This window comes from Entelurus aequoreus, linkage group LG18 (assembly GCF_033978785.1).
Source record: "Entelurus aequoreus isolate RoL-2023_Sb linkage group LG18, RoL_Eaeq_v1.1, whole genome shotgun sequence".
Classification (NCBI taxonomy): Eukaryota; Metazoa; Chordata; class Actinopteri; order Syngnathiformes; family Syngnathidae; genus Entelurus; species Entelurus aequoreus.
The window spans coordinates 4,714,011-4,727,912 of NC_084748.1; the positions used below are offsets into that span (position 1 = coordinate 4,714,011).

The window sequence follows — 13,902 nt, forward strand, 5'->3', positions numbered from 1 at the left end:
GCCGTCTGCCGTGCCCGTGTGCACCGTCACGCCGATGAGGTCGTACTCGTAACTCTCCGTGAGCTTGGACTCGCCTTCTTCCCGAAAACCTGACGTGGAAGAACACACTCGTACTGAAAGTACAGTCTTTTGTTTTCTAACATTCAAACACAGTCTTAATGTTCAATATTAAATAGACCCTCAATTCTACTTTTTTCTTACGCTTTGAACGTCGCGGCTTATAAAAACTGTGCGGCTAATTTATGGATTTTTCTTCGCTGACGGCAATGAAGCAAATAGTTTTATTTAAACACAAGCAAAGACACTGAAAATGTGTGTGACGATTTGTGCTATGGCGCCATCTTTAGGACAAGTTCGCTTACTGGCGGTGCAGCTGTGTGAATGCCTGGAGTGTTTCCTGCTGTTTAAAGCTTTGAACCGGAAGTCGAAGTGCCGTTTCGACTTCTACCCGTCCATAGCGTTTCTACTCTTATGGATTCGTCCTTCACCACTCCAAGCAACGTTTGAAAGTTTTACAATACAACTAAAACAATTCTTACTCACTAAACCGTCCCATGTGTGATGTCTGTAGGAGTGTTTCCACGCACATTTGTACGTGCTATTGTAATGTACTTGTCAGCATAATTGTATCTAAGTAATCACAAAACTGTTTCAATGAGTTCCCGGTGAGCAGACAAAAGCTGTCTTTGATCCTACCAAGCAGAAGGCTTGTAAAACTCCACTGTGTACGATGGGAAGCGACATGAAGGCGTCGGTTTCTTTCTTCTAATGTAATCCATAGGAAGATTTTATCTACAAAGCGGACGCAAGCTCCAGGCATCTTTTCTTTGAACTGTTTTTTACGACCTTTTCTTTGAACTGTTTTTAATCAAAGGCGATGGCTGTTTACGACCCCCCTCCCTTAGAAACAGCTGTTGCCATGTAATCAGGGAAAGTCCAAATAAAAGAGGAGGTGTACAATCTTTCGTCAGAGGATACTTGGGCCTACTGGGCTACTGTATTTTAAAGGCCTACTGAAAGCCACTACTAGCGACCACGCAGTCTGATAGTTTATATATCAATGATGAAATCTTAACATTGCAACACATGCCAATACGGCCGGGGTAACTTATAAAGTGCAATTTTGAATTTCCCGCTAAACTTCCGGTTGAAAACGTCTTTGTATGATGACGTATGCGCGTGACGTAGCCAGTGAAACAGAAGTATCGGTACCCCATTGAATCCAATACAAAAAAGCTCTGTTTTCGTCTCATAATTCCACATTATTCTGGACATCTGTGTTGGTGAATCTTTTGCAATTTGTTTAATGAACAATGGAGACTGCAAAGAAGAAAGTTGTAGGTGGGATCGGTGTATTAGCGGCTGGCTGCAGCAACACAACCAGGAGGACTTTGACTTGGATAGCAGACGCGCTAGCCGACGCTAGCCACCGACCGCACGGATGATCGTGGTGAAGTCCTTTGTCCTTCCGTCGATCGCTGGAACGCAGGTGAGCACGGGTGTTGATGAGCAGATGAGGGCTGGCTGGCGTAGGTGGAGCGCTAATGTTTTTATCATAGCTCTGTGAGGTCCCGTTATACTAAGGTAGCTTCAATGGCGTCGTTAGCAACAGCATTTTTAAGCTTCGCCAGGCTGGAAAGCATTAACCGTGTATTTACATGTCCATGGTTTAATAGTATTGTAGATTTTCTGTCTATCCTTCTAGTCAGGGATTTATTTATTGTGTTTCTATATGCAGTTAAGCACGATGCTATCACGTTAGCTCCGTAGCTATGTTAGCTTCAATGGCGTCGTTAGCAACAGCATTGTTAACCTTCGCCAGGCTGGAAAGCATTAACCGTGTATTTACATGTCCATGGTTTAATAGTATTGTTAATTTTCTGTCTATCCTTCCAGTCAGGGACTTATTTGTTTTGTTTCTATCTGCATTTGAGCCCGATGCTATCACGTTAGCTCAGTAGCTAAAGAGCTTCGCCGATGTATTGTCGTGGAGATAAAAGTCACTGTGAATGTCCATTTCGCGTTCTCGACTCTCATTTTCAAGAGGATATAGTATCCGAGGTGGTTTAAAATACAAATCCGTGATCCACAATAGAAAAAGGAGAGAGTGTGGAATCCAATGAGCCAGCTTGTACCTAAGTTACGGTCAGAGCGAAAAAAGATATGTCTTGCACTGCACTCTAGTCCTTCACTCTAACGTTCCTCATCCACGAATCCTTTCATCCTCGCTCAAATTAATGGGGTAATCGTCGCTTTCTCGGTCCGAATCGCTCTAGCTGTATTGAAAACAATAGGAAAATATGAGGAGGCGATCAACTGACTACATCACGCTACTTCCGGTAGGGGCAAGGCTTTTTTTTTTTTATCAGATACCAAAAGTTGCAATCTTTATCGTCGTCGTTCTCTACTAAATCCTTTCAGCAAAAATATGGCAATATTGCGAAATGATCAAGTATGACACATAGAATGGATCTACTATCCCCGTTTAAATAAAACAATTTCATTTCAGTAGGCTTTAATGTTGCGCTTTATGGTGGAAAAAGTTTGAGAACCACTGTTCCACATTGAAGCTACCAGCGTGGGTGGCACTGGGAGGTGAAGTGTCTTGCCCAAAGACACAAACGCAGTGACGAGGATGGCGAACGCCGGATTCAGACCACAGTGTTTCCCACACATTCATTTATTTGTGGCGGCCCGCCACGAAAGAATTACATAAGCCACAAATACAAAAAATAGTTTTTTTGTTGTTGTTGTTGTCCTGTCCAGCTTCTCAGGCAAATCATATAGTTGAGGTAGATGCGGCAGGACACCTCTGCCTCTGTTTCACTTTATGTTGCTGGTAAATAATATGGTTGTAGTAGTAGGCTAAAGTTAAATTATTTAGTATGCACTAATTAAAGGGGCAGAGCTTTAAGAGACATTTTAGCTTTTATATTTTATAAGAACCACAATTAATAAATATTTTTCAGTGAATAATTTATTGTTCAAATCTGTATATAAATATGTACATAAAGTGTTGTAATTATATTGTAAAATGGATGGATGGACGTTTAAAACAAAACTGTTATTAATTAGTAAGTATACATTTTTTGAGCCTTTTTAGAGAAAATCATATCATTGTAGTAAATTATGCAAATTACTCGATGATGTCATGGTGACCACGCCCATAGCCACGCCCCCACCGCCACAGGTATCTTGGCAGTTTATGGGAAACACTGGACCAGGAACCCTCAAGTTTCTGGTCTGCCGCTCTACCGTCTGAGCCAGGCCAAATTTGGGGCACACGCTGCATCACGCACCTTCTTTGCGCTCCCCCTTGCCCATGAGGAAGTCCTCGGTGTAGGGCGTCATGTCCAGACGCAGCGGGAAGGAGAAGTGCGTGTTGACCTTCTCCTTCATCATGGTCACCATGTTGAAGGTGTAGCGCATGGTGTTGAAGCTCAGGATCCGTGGAAGCTTCTTGAAGCAAGCTCTGCAGGGCAAAGCGCAGAGGTTAGTGTCTCCCCTTCCCACCGCGCATGTGTGTCCTAGCCCCGCCTACGAGGAGCACGCTAACCTTTTCTCGGCGCGGACCTTCTTGCCGCAGTGGGAGCAGGTGTACATGTTGTCGCCCTCCAGCGTGTCCTTGATGGTCACCTCGTCCAGGGACTCCTGAGCAGAGACGGCGGTACACATGCTTGGTGGCGGCGCACGTGTGTGTGAAGTGGCGTGACAAAAATGTACTCACGTAGATGTTCTTCATGTCGGCGACCTGACATCGGACCGTGTAGAACTCCTCCGCCGTCTGACTCACGTGGTCACAGTCCTGCAAGACCGACAAGACGTGACTTGCAAAGAACCCGCTTATTGGTGCTGCTCAAGGCAGGGGTGTCCAAACTTTTTCCACTGAGGGCCGCACACGGAAAAATTAAAACATGCGGGGGCCGTTTTGATATTTTTCATTTTCAAACCATAACAAAATATATGGATTTTTTTTTTTTTTACCTTTAGGGCTCTCGGGGACCATAAATGGTTTCCGTCATTAACATGTTAAAAATAAGTCAAATTATTTTTATTTTTTATGTAACGCTTACAGTAAATCTCTATATCAGGGGTCACCAACGTGGTGCCCGCGGGAACCAGGTAGCCCGTAAGGACCAGGGGCCGTATTTATCAAACTTCTTAGAGTGCCATTTTACACTTAAGTCCTGAGAATTTGCGAAATTTAGTCCTACTCTCAAACTTAAGAATAAAAGCTTTTTATCGACGTTCTTAAGTCTAAGAATCACTCCTACTCTCCACGATATTTAAGAGACCTTCAGAGGTGTCTTAAGTGGTTAGGAGTTGCCAGCAGGGGATGGCACTGAGGCGAGAGAGACGTGCGCGAACGTTCAGGGAACGGAACAATGTTTGTTTGTTTTTTGATGACGAGCAGCTGATCAAACGGTTTAGACAGAGCGGGTATTATTTTTGTCACAGATTTAATACTTTTCGATTCCTTGTTGATTTCTACATGTGTCTGCGGTGGGCTAGTATATATAGAGCCACCCACACCAGTTTCAAATTAGTTGCCTAATTAATGAATTGGAAAGAAAATGTTATGACAGTAGCGTATGTGTGTGGCCGTGAGGTGAGTGACGTCAGTGAGTGTGTGGGCGAGAGAAGAGAGGGAGCGGTAGCGTGAGTGCCGGCGGGGACTAGTTTGTTTTGTATTATTTTGTAGTTTATTGTCAAAATATACACTCCCATTGTCCACTTAAATATTTCCAAGATATTTCTTCATTCTTAGACAAGGGATTCCCTTCCGTGATTGGTCATTTCTATGGACACAGAAATGACGTCACCTAAAATTCCGTTTACGGCACATAGTAATGTCGTAATTCAGCTCTGAGTGTGACACTTAAGATTCAGTCCTACACTTCGCTGAAAGTGTGAGTAAGACGCTTGATAACTAACTTTTAAGTGCAGCTTTCAGCGAAGAATTTATTTACTCTTAAGTCAACTCTTAGCAGACTTCTTAGGAGTAATTCTAAGAAGCTTGATAAGTACGGCCCCAGATGAGTAGCCCGCTGGCCTGTTCTAAAAATAGCTCAAATAGCAGCACTTACCAGTGAGCTGCCTCTATTTTTTTTAAATTTTATTTATTTACTAGCAAGCTGGTCTCGCTTTGACCGACATTTTTAATTCTAAGAGAGACAAAACTCAAATAGAATTTGAAAATCCAAGAAAATATTTTAAAGACTTGGTCTTCACTTGTTTAAATAAATTCATTATTTTTTTACTTTGCTTCTTATAACTTTCAGAAAGACAATTTTAGAGAAAAAATACAACCTTAAAAATGATTTTAGGATTTTTAAACACATATACATTTTTACCTTTTAAATTCCTTCCTCTTCTTTCCTGACAATTTAAATCAATGTTCAAGTAAATTTATTTTTTATTGTAAAGAATAATAAATACATTTTAATTTAATTCTTCATTTTAGCTTCTGTTTTTTCGACGAAGAATATTTGTAAAATATATTTCTTCAAACTTATTATGATTAAAATTTTAAAAAAAATGATTCTGGCAAATCTAGAAAATCTGTAGAATCAAATTTAAATCTTATTTCAAAGTCTTTTGAATTTCTTTGAAAAAATTTTGTCCTGGAAAATCTAGAAGAAATAATGATTTGTCTTTGTTAGAAATATAGCTTGGTCCAATTTGTTATATTTTCTAACATGGGCAGATTGGATTTTAACCTAATTAAAACATGTCATCAAAATTCTAAAATTAATCTTAATCAGGAAAAATTACTAATGATGTTCCATAAATTATTTTTTTTAATTTTTTCAAAAATATTCGAATTAGCTAGTTTTTCTCTTCTTTTTTTCGGTTGAATTTTGAATTTTAAAGAGTCGAAATTGAAGATAGACTATGTTTCAAAATGTAATTGTCATTTTTTTGGGTTTTCTCCTCTTTTAAACCGTTCAATTAAGTGTAAATATCATTAATTATTAATAATAACATAGAGTTAAAGGTAAATTGAGCAAATTGGCTATTTCTGGCAATTTATTTAAGTGTGTATCAAACTGGTAGCCCTTCGCATTAATCACTACCCAAGAAGTAGCTCTTGGTTTCAAAAAGGTTGGTGACCCCTGATCTATATCAACTTCAGGTTGATATAAAGTTTAAAAAAAAAGAAAGTTTTATGCCTTTTCTGTCAAAGACAACTTTGTTTTTTAATAATAAAACTGAAATATGCAGTATTTCCCCCATTGCCCAAAACATTCGGAAGGCAATGTTTTATCTGAAGTAATTAGAGCAGGGGTCGGCAACCCAAAATGTTGAAAGAGCCATATTGGACCAAAAATACAAAAACAAATCTGTCTGGAGCCGCAAAAAATTAAAAGCCATATTACATGTGTCATGAGATATACATTTAATTAAGAGGACTTAAAGGAAACTAAATGAGCTCAAATATAGCTACAAATGAGGCATAATGATGCAATATGTACATATCGCTAGCCTAAATAGCATGTTAGCATCGATTAGCTTGCAGTCATGCAGTGACCAAATATGTCCGATTAGCACTCCACACAAGTCAATAACATCAACAAAACTCACCTTTGTGCACTCATGCACAACGTTAAAAGTGTGGTGGACAAAATGAATAAATAAAACATAAAACACGTCCTAGAAAGTCGGAGAAAGTTATACATGTAAACAAACTATACGGTGAGTTCAAGGACCGCCAAAATTAGTAGGACAAAACGGCGCTCGCCAAATACTCGAATCAGTGAAGCATGTTTAATAGGGATGTCCGATAATGGCTTTTTGCCGATATCCGATATTCCGATATTGTCCAACTCTTTAATTACCGATACCGATATCAACCGATACCGATATCAACCGATATATACAGTCGTGGAATTAACACATTATTATGTCTAATTTGGACAACCAGGTATGGTGAAGATAAGGTACTTTTCAATCCGGTTTCAGGGCAAATCACTCTACGGAGACAGACGATTGTATTGTACCATATGTCCCGGCAAGAAATCTGCGTTCAAAGAACTCCGGCTTATTAGTGATTCCCAGAGCCCAAAAAAAGTCTGCGGGCTATAGAGCGTTTTCTATTCGGGCTCCAATACTATGGAATGCCCTCCCGGTAAAAGTTAGAGATGCTACCTCAGTAGAAGCATTTAAGTCTCATCTTAAAACTCATTTGTATACTCTAGCCTTTAAATAGACTCCCTTTTTAGACCAGTTGATCTGCCGTTTCTTTTCTTTTCTTTTCTACTCTGCTCCGGGGTGGACCGCTAGCCTGTCCATCAGATGGGGACATCTCTACGCTGCTGACCCGTCTCCACTCGGGATGGTTCCCGCTGGCCCCACCATGGACTGGACTTTCGCTGATGTGTTGGACTTTCACAATATTATATCAGACCCACTCGACACCGAGGATGTCGTTGTGGCTTGTACAGCCCTTTGAGACACTAGTGATTTAGGGCTATATAAATAAACATTGATTGATTGATTGATACTTTTTAAAAAAAATTATCAAATAAAATAAGATAAATAAATTAAAAACATTTTCTTGAATAAAAAAGAAAGTAAAACAATATAAAAACAGTTACATAGAAACTAGTAATTAATGAAAATTAGTAAAATTAACTGTTAAAGGTTAGTACTATTAGTGGAGCAGCAGCACGCACAATCATGTGTGCTTACGGACTGTATCCCTTGCAGACTGTATTGATATATATTGATATATAATGTAGGAACCAGAATATTAATAACAGAAAGAAACAACCCTTTTGTGTGAATGAGGAGGGAGGTTTTTTGGGTTGGTGCATTCATTGTAAGTGTATCTTGTGTTTTTTATGTTGATTTAATAAAAAAATAAAAAATAAAAAATAAAAAACAAACAAAAAAAACGATACCGATAATAAAAAAAACGATACAGATAATTTCCGATATTACATTTTAACGCATTTATCGGCCGATAATATCGGCAGGCCGATATTATCGGACATCCCTAATGTTTAATATAAGCAGTGTGATTTATAAAAATTAGGGAGGTTTGTGTCATGTTTGTCCTCATACACAAACCATACTAAACAAAAAAATAGATTTTTTTCCCTCATCTTTTTCCATTCTTCATACATTTTTGAAAAATCCCCAGAGAGCTACTAGGGCGGCGCTAAAGAGCCGCATGCGGCTCTAGAGCCGCGGGTTGCCGACCCCCGAATTGGAGCCTTAAAAAGATCAATAATGCAGGACACCATTGATTTAAATGTATTATTATTTCTGAGTAATCACAGTGAAAAAATAAATAAAATCCCAATAAACATCTTTGGGATCCAAAAGGTCCCCCACTCATAAAGTGATACATTTTTTATTAACTTAAGTTACGAGATCAACTTCAGATATATTTGTCGATTTTACGTTTGAACTATTATTTTGTTTGTTTTATGCTCTTTGGTCAAAGAAAATGTTGTTTTTATATGGCAACCACACAATATATGCAATATTTTCCACATTACACATTTTAAAGTGAAATATTTGAAGTAATTGGAGCCTTGAATAGGTCAATAATTCATTATAACTAGTCCACTAATAGTACTAAGCTTTAACAGTTAATTTTACTAATTTTCATTAATTACTAGTTTCTATGTAACTGTTTTTATATTGTTTTACTTTCTTTTTTATTCAAGAAAATGTTTTTAATTTAGTTATCTTATTTTATTATTTTTTTCAAAAAGTACCTTATCTTCACCATACCTGGTTGTCCAAATTAGGCATAATAATGTGTTAATTCCACGACTGCATATATCGGTTGATATCGGTATCGGTAATTAAAGAGTTGGACAATATCGGAATATCGGCAAAAAGCCATTATCAGACATGCCTAATTATAACATAGATTTTTTTTAAACCTTTTTTTTTTGAGCAATGGCAATAAAAGCAAAATAAAGAAAGACAAAATAAAAACAAACAGCCTGCATGGCAGCTTTGTGTCAACATTGCAACTTTTCCTAGTTAGATTTCACCTTATTCCACTTTTTTTTAATGTTTTTTTTATTTATTTTTGCAATAGCATTTCCAGAATGTGTGGCGGGCCGTTAAACAATTAGCTGCGGGCCGCAAATGGCCCCCCGGGCCGCACTTTGGACACCCCTGCCTTAAGAGATCCACAATCTAACAAAGCAGACTAAGTGGGAATACAGTTTATTTGCCATGGAGTCAGATATGTCTCATTTTGTGCACAGCAGGCAAAAAGCAGAGGGCATTCCTCTTAGAAATGTCCAATAATGGCTTTTTTACCGATATCCGATATTGTCCAACTCTTAATTACCGATTCCGATATCAACCGATACTGATGTATACAGTCGTGGAATTAACACATTATTATGCCTAATTTTGTTGTGATTAAACAATGTAATAAGGTTTTCCAAAATAAGAGAACAACATCAACTCCAGTTATGGAAAAAAGTGACAACATGGCACTGCCATATTTATTATTGAAGTCACAAAGTGGTGGGCAGGGTTGAGGGGGTTGGGGGGTGTATATTGTAGCGTCCCGGAAGAGTTAGTGCTGCAAAGGGTTCTGGGTATTTGTTCTGTTGTGTTTATGTTGTGTTACGGTGCGGATGTTCTCCCGAAATGTGTTTGTCATTCTTGTTTGGTGTGGATTCACAGTGTGGCGCATATTTGTAACAGTGTTAAAGTTGTTTATACCGCCACCCTCAGTGTGACCTGTATGGCTGTTGACCAAGTATGCCTTGCATTCACTTATGTGTGAGTAAAAGCCGCATATATTACGTGACGCTGTTTGCATGGAGGAAAAGCGGACGTGACGACAGGTTGTAGAGGACGTCAAAGGCAGTGCCTTTAAGGCTCGCCCCCAATATTGTTGTCCGGGTGGAAATCAGGAGAAATTCGGGAGAATGGTTGCCCCAGGAGATTTTGGGGAGGGGCACTGAAATTCAGGAGTCTCCCGGGAAAAGTATGCCCTACGTCCGTGTTTTACCGGATATGTACCGCTCCATACAGCAGCTTTTTAAAAAGTCATTCATTTTACTTTTTGAAACCGATACCGATAATTTCCGATATTACATTAAAGCATTTATCGGCCGATATTATCAGACATGGCTCATTTTTACAGCTTGTCCTTTATAATGTGTACAAAATAATAGGTGTATAAATGACACAATATGTTACTGCATACGTCAGCAGACTAATTAGGAGTCTTTGTTTGTTTACTTACTACTAAAAGACAAGTTGTCTAGTATGTTCACTATTTTATTTAAGGACTAAATTGCAATAATAAACATGTGTTTCATGTACACTAAGGTTATTTGTTCAAATAAACAAAATAATGCCATTTTTTGTGGTCCCCTTTATTTATAAAAGTATCAAAATACATTTTGGTATGGGGACAACACTACTACACTATACCAAATGTTCTATTTAGAAACCCTGTTCAAGAACCAATTGTGTTGGTAAATGGAGGTTCCACTGTACTCTCTAGATCAGGGGTCACCAACCTTTTTGAAAGCAAGAGCTACTTCTTGGGTACTGATTAATGCGAAGGGCTACCAGTTTGATACACACTTAAATAAATTGCCAGAAATAGCCAATTTGCTCAATTTACCTTTAACTCTATGTTATTATTAATAATTAATGATATTTACACTTAATTGAACGGTTTAAAAGAGGAGAAAACACGAAAAAAAATTACAATTAAATTTTGAAACATAGTTTATCTTCAATTTCGACTCTTTAAAATTCAAAATTCAACCGAAAAAAAGAAGAGAAAAACTAGCTAATTCGAATCTTTTTGAAAAAATTAAAAAAAGAATTTATGGAACATCATTAGTAATTTTTCCTGATTAAGATTAATTTTAGAATTTTGCACTTTGTTAGAATATATAACAAATTGGACCAAGCTATATTTCTAACAAATCATTATTTCTTCTAGATTTTCCAGAACAAACATTTTAAAAGAAATTCAAAATACTTTGAAATAAGATTTAAATTTGATTCTACAGATTTTCTAGATTTGCCAGAATAATTTTTTTGAATTTTAATCATAAGTTTGAAGAAATATTTCACTAATATTCTTCGTCGAAAAAACAGAAGCTAAATTGAAGAATTAAATTAAAATGTATTTATTATTCTTTACAATAAAAATAAAAAAATTACTTGAACATTGATTTAAATTGTCAGGAAAGAAGAGGAAGGAATTTAAAAGGTAAAAAGGTTTATGTGTTTAAAAATCCTAAAATAATTTTTAAGGTTGTATTTTTTCTCTAAAATTGTCTTTCTGAAAGTTATAAGAAGCAAAGTAAAAAAAATAATGAATTTATTTAAACAAGTGAAGACCAAGTCTTTAAAATATTTTCTTGGATTTTCAAATTCTATTTGAGTTTTGTCTCTCTTAGAATGAAAAATGTAGAGCAAAGCGAGACCAGCTTGCTAGTAAATAAATACAATTTAAAAAATAGAGGCAGCTCACTGGTAAGTGCTGCTATTTGAGCTATTTTTAGAACAGGCCAGCGGGCTACTCATCTGGTCCTTACGGGCTACCTGGTGCCCGCGGGCACCGCGTTGGTTACCCCTGAGAATGAGGAGGAGAGTGAACCTACCAGAGAAACCACATTGTTGGTGATGATACCTCCAAACAGACTCTTCACCGTGTTCTTCTGCGGGGAAAAAACTCATGAGTCACGCCTTTCATTGGGGAGTCATGTGACGTGCGGGGGAGGGGCGTACCAGCTCGTGGGACATCTCCTCGATTTTGGTGATGAGGTCGGTGAAGAACTCGGTCATGTCCTTCTGCTCGCCCGTGTTGAGCGGCTGCTTGTCCATGGTGTAGGTCTTGCAGAAGGGCCGCGGGTTGTACGCCTTCCTCTCGCTCTCCTGCGGAGGCGGGAGGAGTCTGAATCCAGACTTGGAACGGGAGTACGAGTCCACGGACGGGGAACTCACCATTAGGTACGTGAACATCTTCTGGAGCTCCAGTAGTGTGGTCTTGTGTTTGATGTCCTCGGCGTACTGAAGGTGCACACACACACACACACACAATCATTAAGGATACAACTATGGCGTGCTCCAAGACGCACCTTGGCGGTGAAGATGGCCTGCCGCGCCTCGGGGATCATGTAGAGCTGCTGGATGGTGGAGGCCAGGTAGCAGGTGGCGCCCAGGTTGGTCAGACCCACGAAGCGACAGTCGGCGCGCACGTCGTCATGGGGCCAGTAGTCCCACTTGTACGCCGCGTGCGAGGCTGCGGGGGACATGAACGTCAGCAGGGGGCGGGGCCACTGGGCTGCGGCTCGTATTAAGTGACTGAATGAAAAAGAATGCTATTTTTATGCTGAAGTCGGTCTCATTTTAGCCCTTAAACCAGGGGCGTCCAAACTTTTTCACTAAAAAATTTCAATTATGCGGCGGCCATTTGGTATTTTTCATTTTCAAAACCAATACATCGATTTGTAACATTTTAGTATTTTTCATTTTCAAAACCAATACATCGATTAACCTTTTGGTATTTTTCATTTTCAAAACCAATACATTGATTTTTAACCTTTTGGTATTTTTCATTTTCAAAACCAATACATCAATTTTTAACCTTTTGGTATTTTTCATGTTCAAAACCAATACATCGATTTTTAACCTTTTGGTTTTTTTCATTTTCAAAACCAATACATCGATTAACCTTTTGATATTTTTCACTTTCAAAACCAATACATCGATTAACCTTTTGGTATTTTTCATTTTCAAAACCAATACATCGATTTTCAACCTTCTGGTATTTTTCATGTTCAAAACCAACACATCGATTTTTAACCTTTTGGTTTTTTTCATTTTCAAAACCAATACATCGATTTTTAACCTTTTGGTATTTTTCATTTTCAAAACCAATACATCCATTCTCAACATTTTGCTATTTTTCATTTTCAAAACCAATACATCGATTTTTAACCTTTTTCTATTTTTCATTTTCAAAACCAATACATCGATTTTTAACCTTTTGCTACTTTTCATTTTCAAAGCCAATACATCGATTTTTAACCTTTTGCTATTTTTCATTTTCAAAATCAATACATCGATTTTTAACCTTTTGCTATTTTTCATTTTCAAAACCAATACATCGATTTTCAACCTTTTAGTATTTTTCATTTTCAAAACCAATACATCGATTAACCATTTGGTATTTTTCATTTTCAAAACCAATACATCGATTTTCAACCTTTTGGTATTTTTCATGTTCAAAACCAACACATCGATTTTTGACCTTTTGGTATTTTTCATTTGTAAAACCAACACATCGATTTTCAACCTTTTGGTTTTTTTCATTTGTAAAACCAATACATCGATTTTCAACCTTTGTTTTTTTCATTTTCAAAACCAATACATGCATTTTTAACCTTTTGCTATTTTTCATTTTCAAAACCAATACATCGATTTTTAACCTTTTGCTATTTTTCATTTTCAAAACCAATACATCGATTTTTAACCTTTTGCTACTTTTCATTTTCAAAACCAATTCATCGATTTTTAACCTTTTGCTACTTTTCATTTTCAAAACCAATACATCCATTTTTAACCTTTTGCTATTTTTCAATTTTCAAAACCAATACATCGATTTTTAACCTTTTGCTACTTTTCATTTTCAAAACCAATACATCCATTTTTAACCTTTTGCTTCTTTTCATTTTCAAAACCAATACATCGATTTTTAACGTTTAGAGCTCACCTTAAGTTTGGTTGCAGGGACCCGGAATGGTCGCAATCATTGGTATGTGACAGTTGTTAACTGTTAGTGTGCTAATGTTAGCATGCTAGCACACTAACAATAAAGTCTTAACTTTTTTTCCCAAATTTTCCTTTTTTTCCGCTAATTCCGCAGCGATACACCTTGCAGTCATATAA

The 13,902-nt window shown here is 37.6% G+C and overlaps 1 protein-coding gene across 10 annotated transcripts in view; it reads right to left on the reverse strand.

The window, feature by feature from the left end:
- Positions 1–13,902, reverse strand: part of usp34 (ubiquitin specific peptidase 34) — a 116,072-nt gene that overhangs the window by 33,574 nt on the left and 68,596 nt on the right. For all 10 annotated transcript variants that reach the window (XM_062026343.1, XM_062026338.1, XM_062026336.1 and 7 more), the window contains exons 41-48: positions 12,090–12,253; positions 11,956–12,021; positions 11,740–11,886; positions 11,613–11,669; positions 3,728–3,805; positions 3,557–3,651; positions 3,300–3,472; positions 1–89 (exon numbers count right to left, since the gene is read on the reverse strand). The exon at positions 1–89 is cut by the window's left edge and continues 62 nt beyond it. In XM_062026343.1, coding sequence (XP_061882327.1) covers positions 1–89; positions 3,300–3,472; positions 3,557–3,651; positions 3,728–3,805; positions 11,613–11,669; positions 11,740–11,886; positions 11,956–12,021; positions 12,090–12,253 — 869 coding nt within the window. The remainder of the gene's footprint in view (positions 90–3,299; positions 3,473–3,556; positions 3,652–3,727; positions 3,806–11,612; positions 11,670–11,739; positions 11,887–11,955; positions 12,022–12,089; positions 12,254–13,902) is intronic.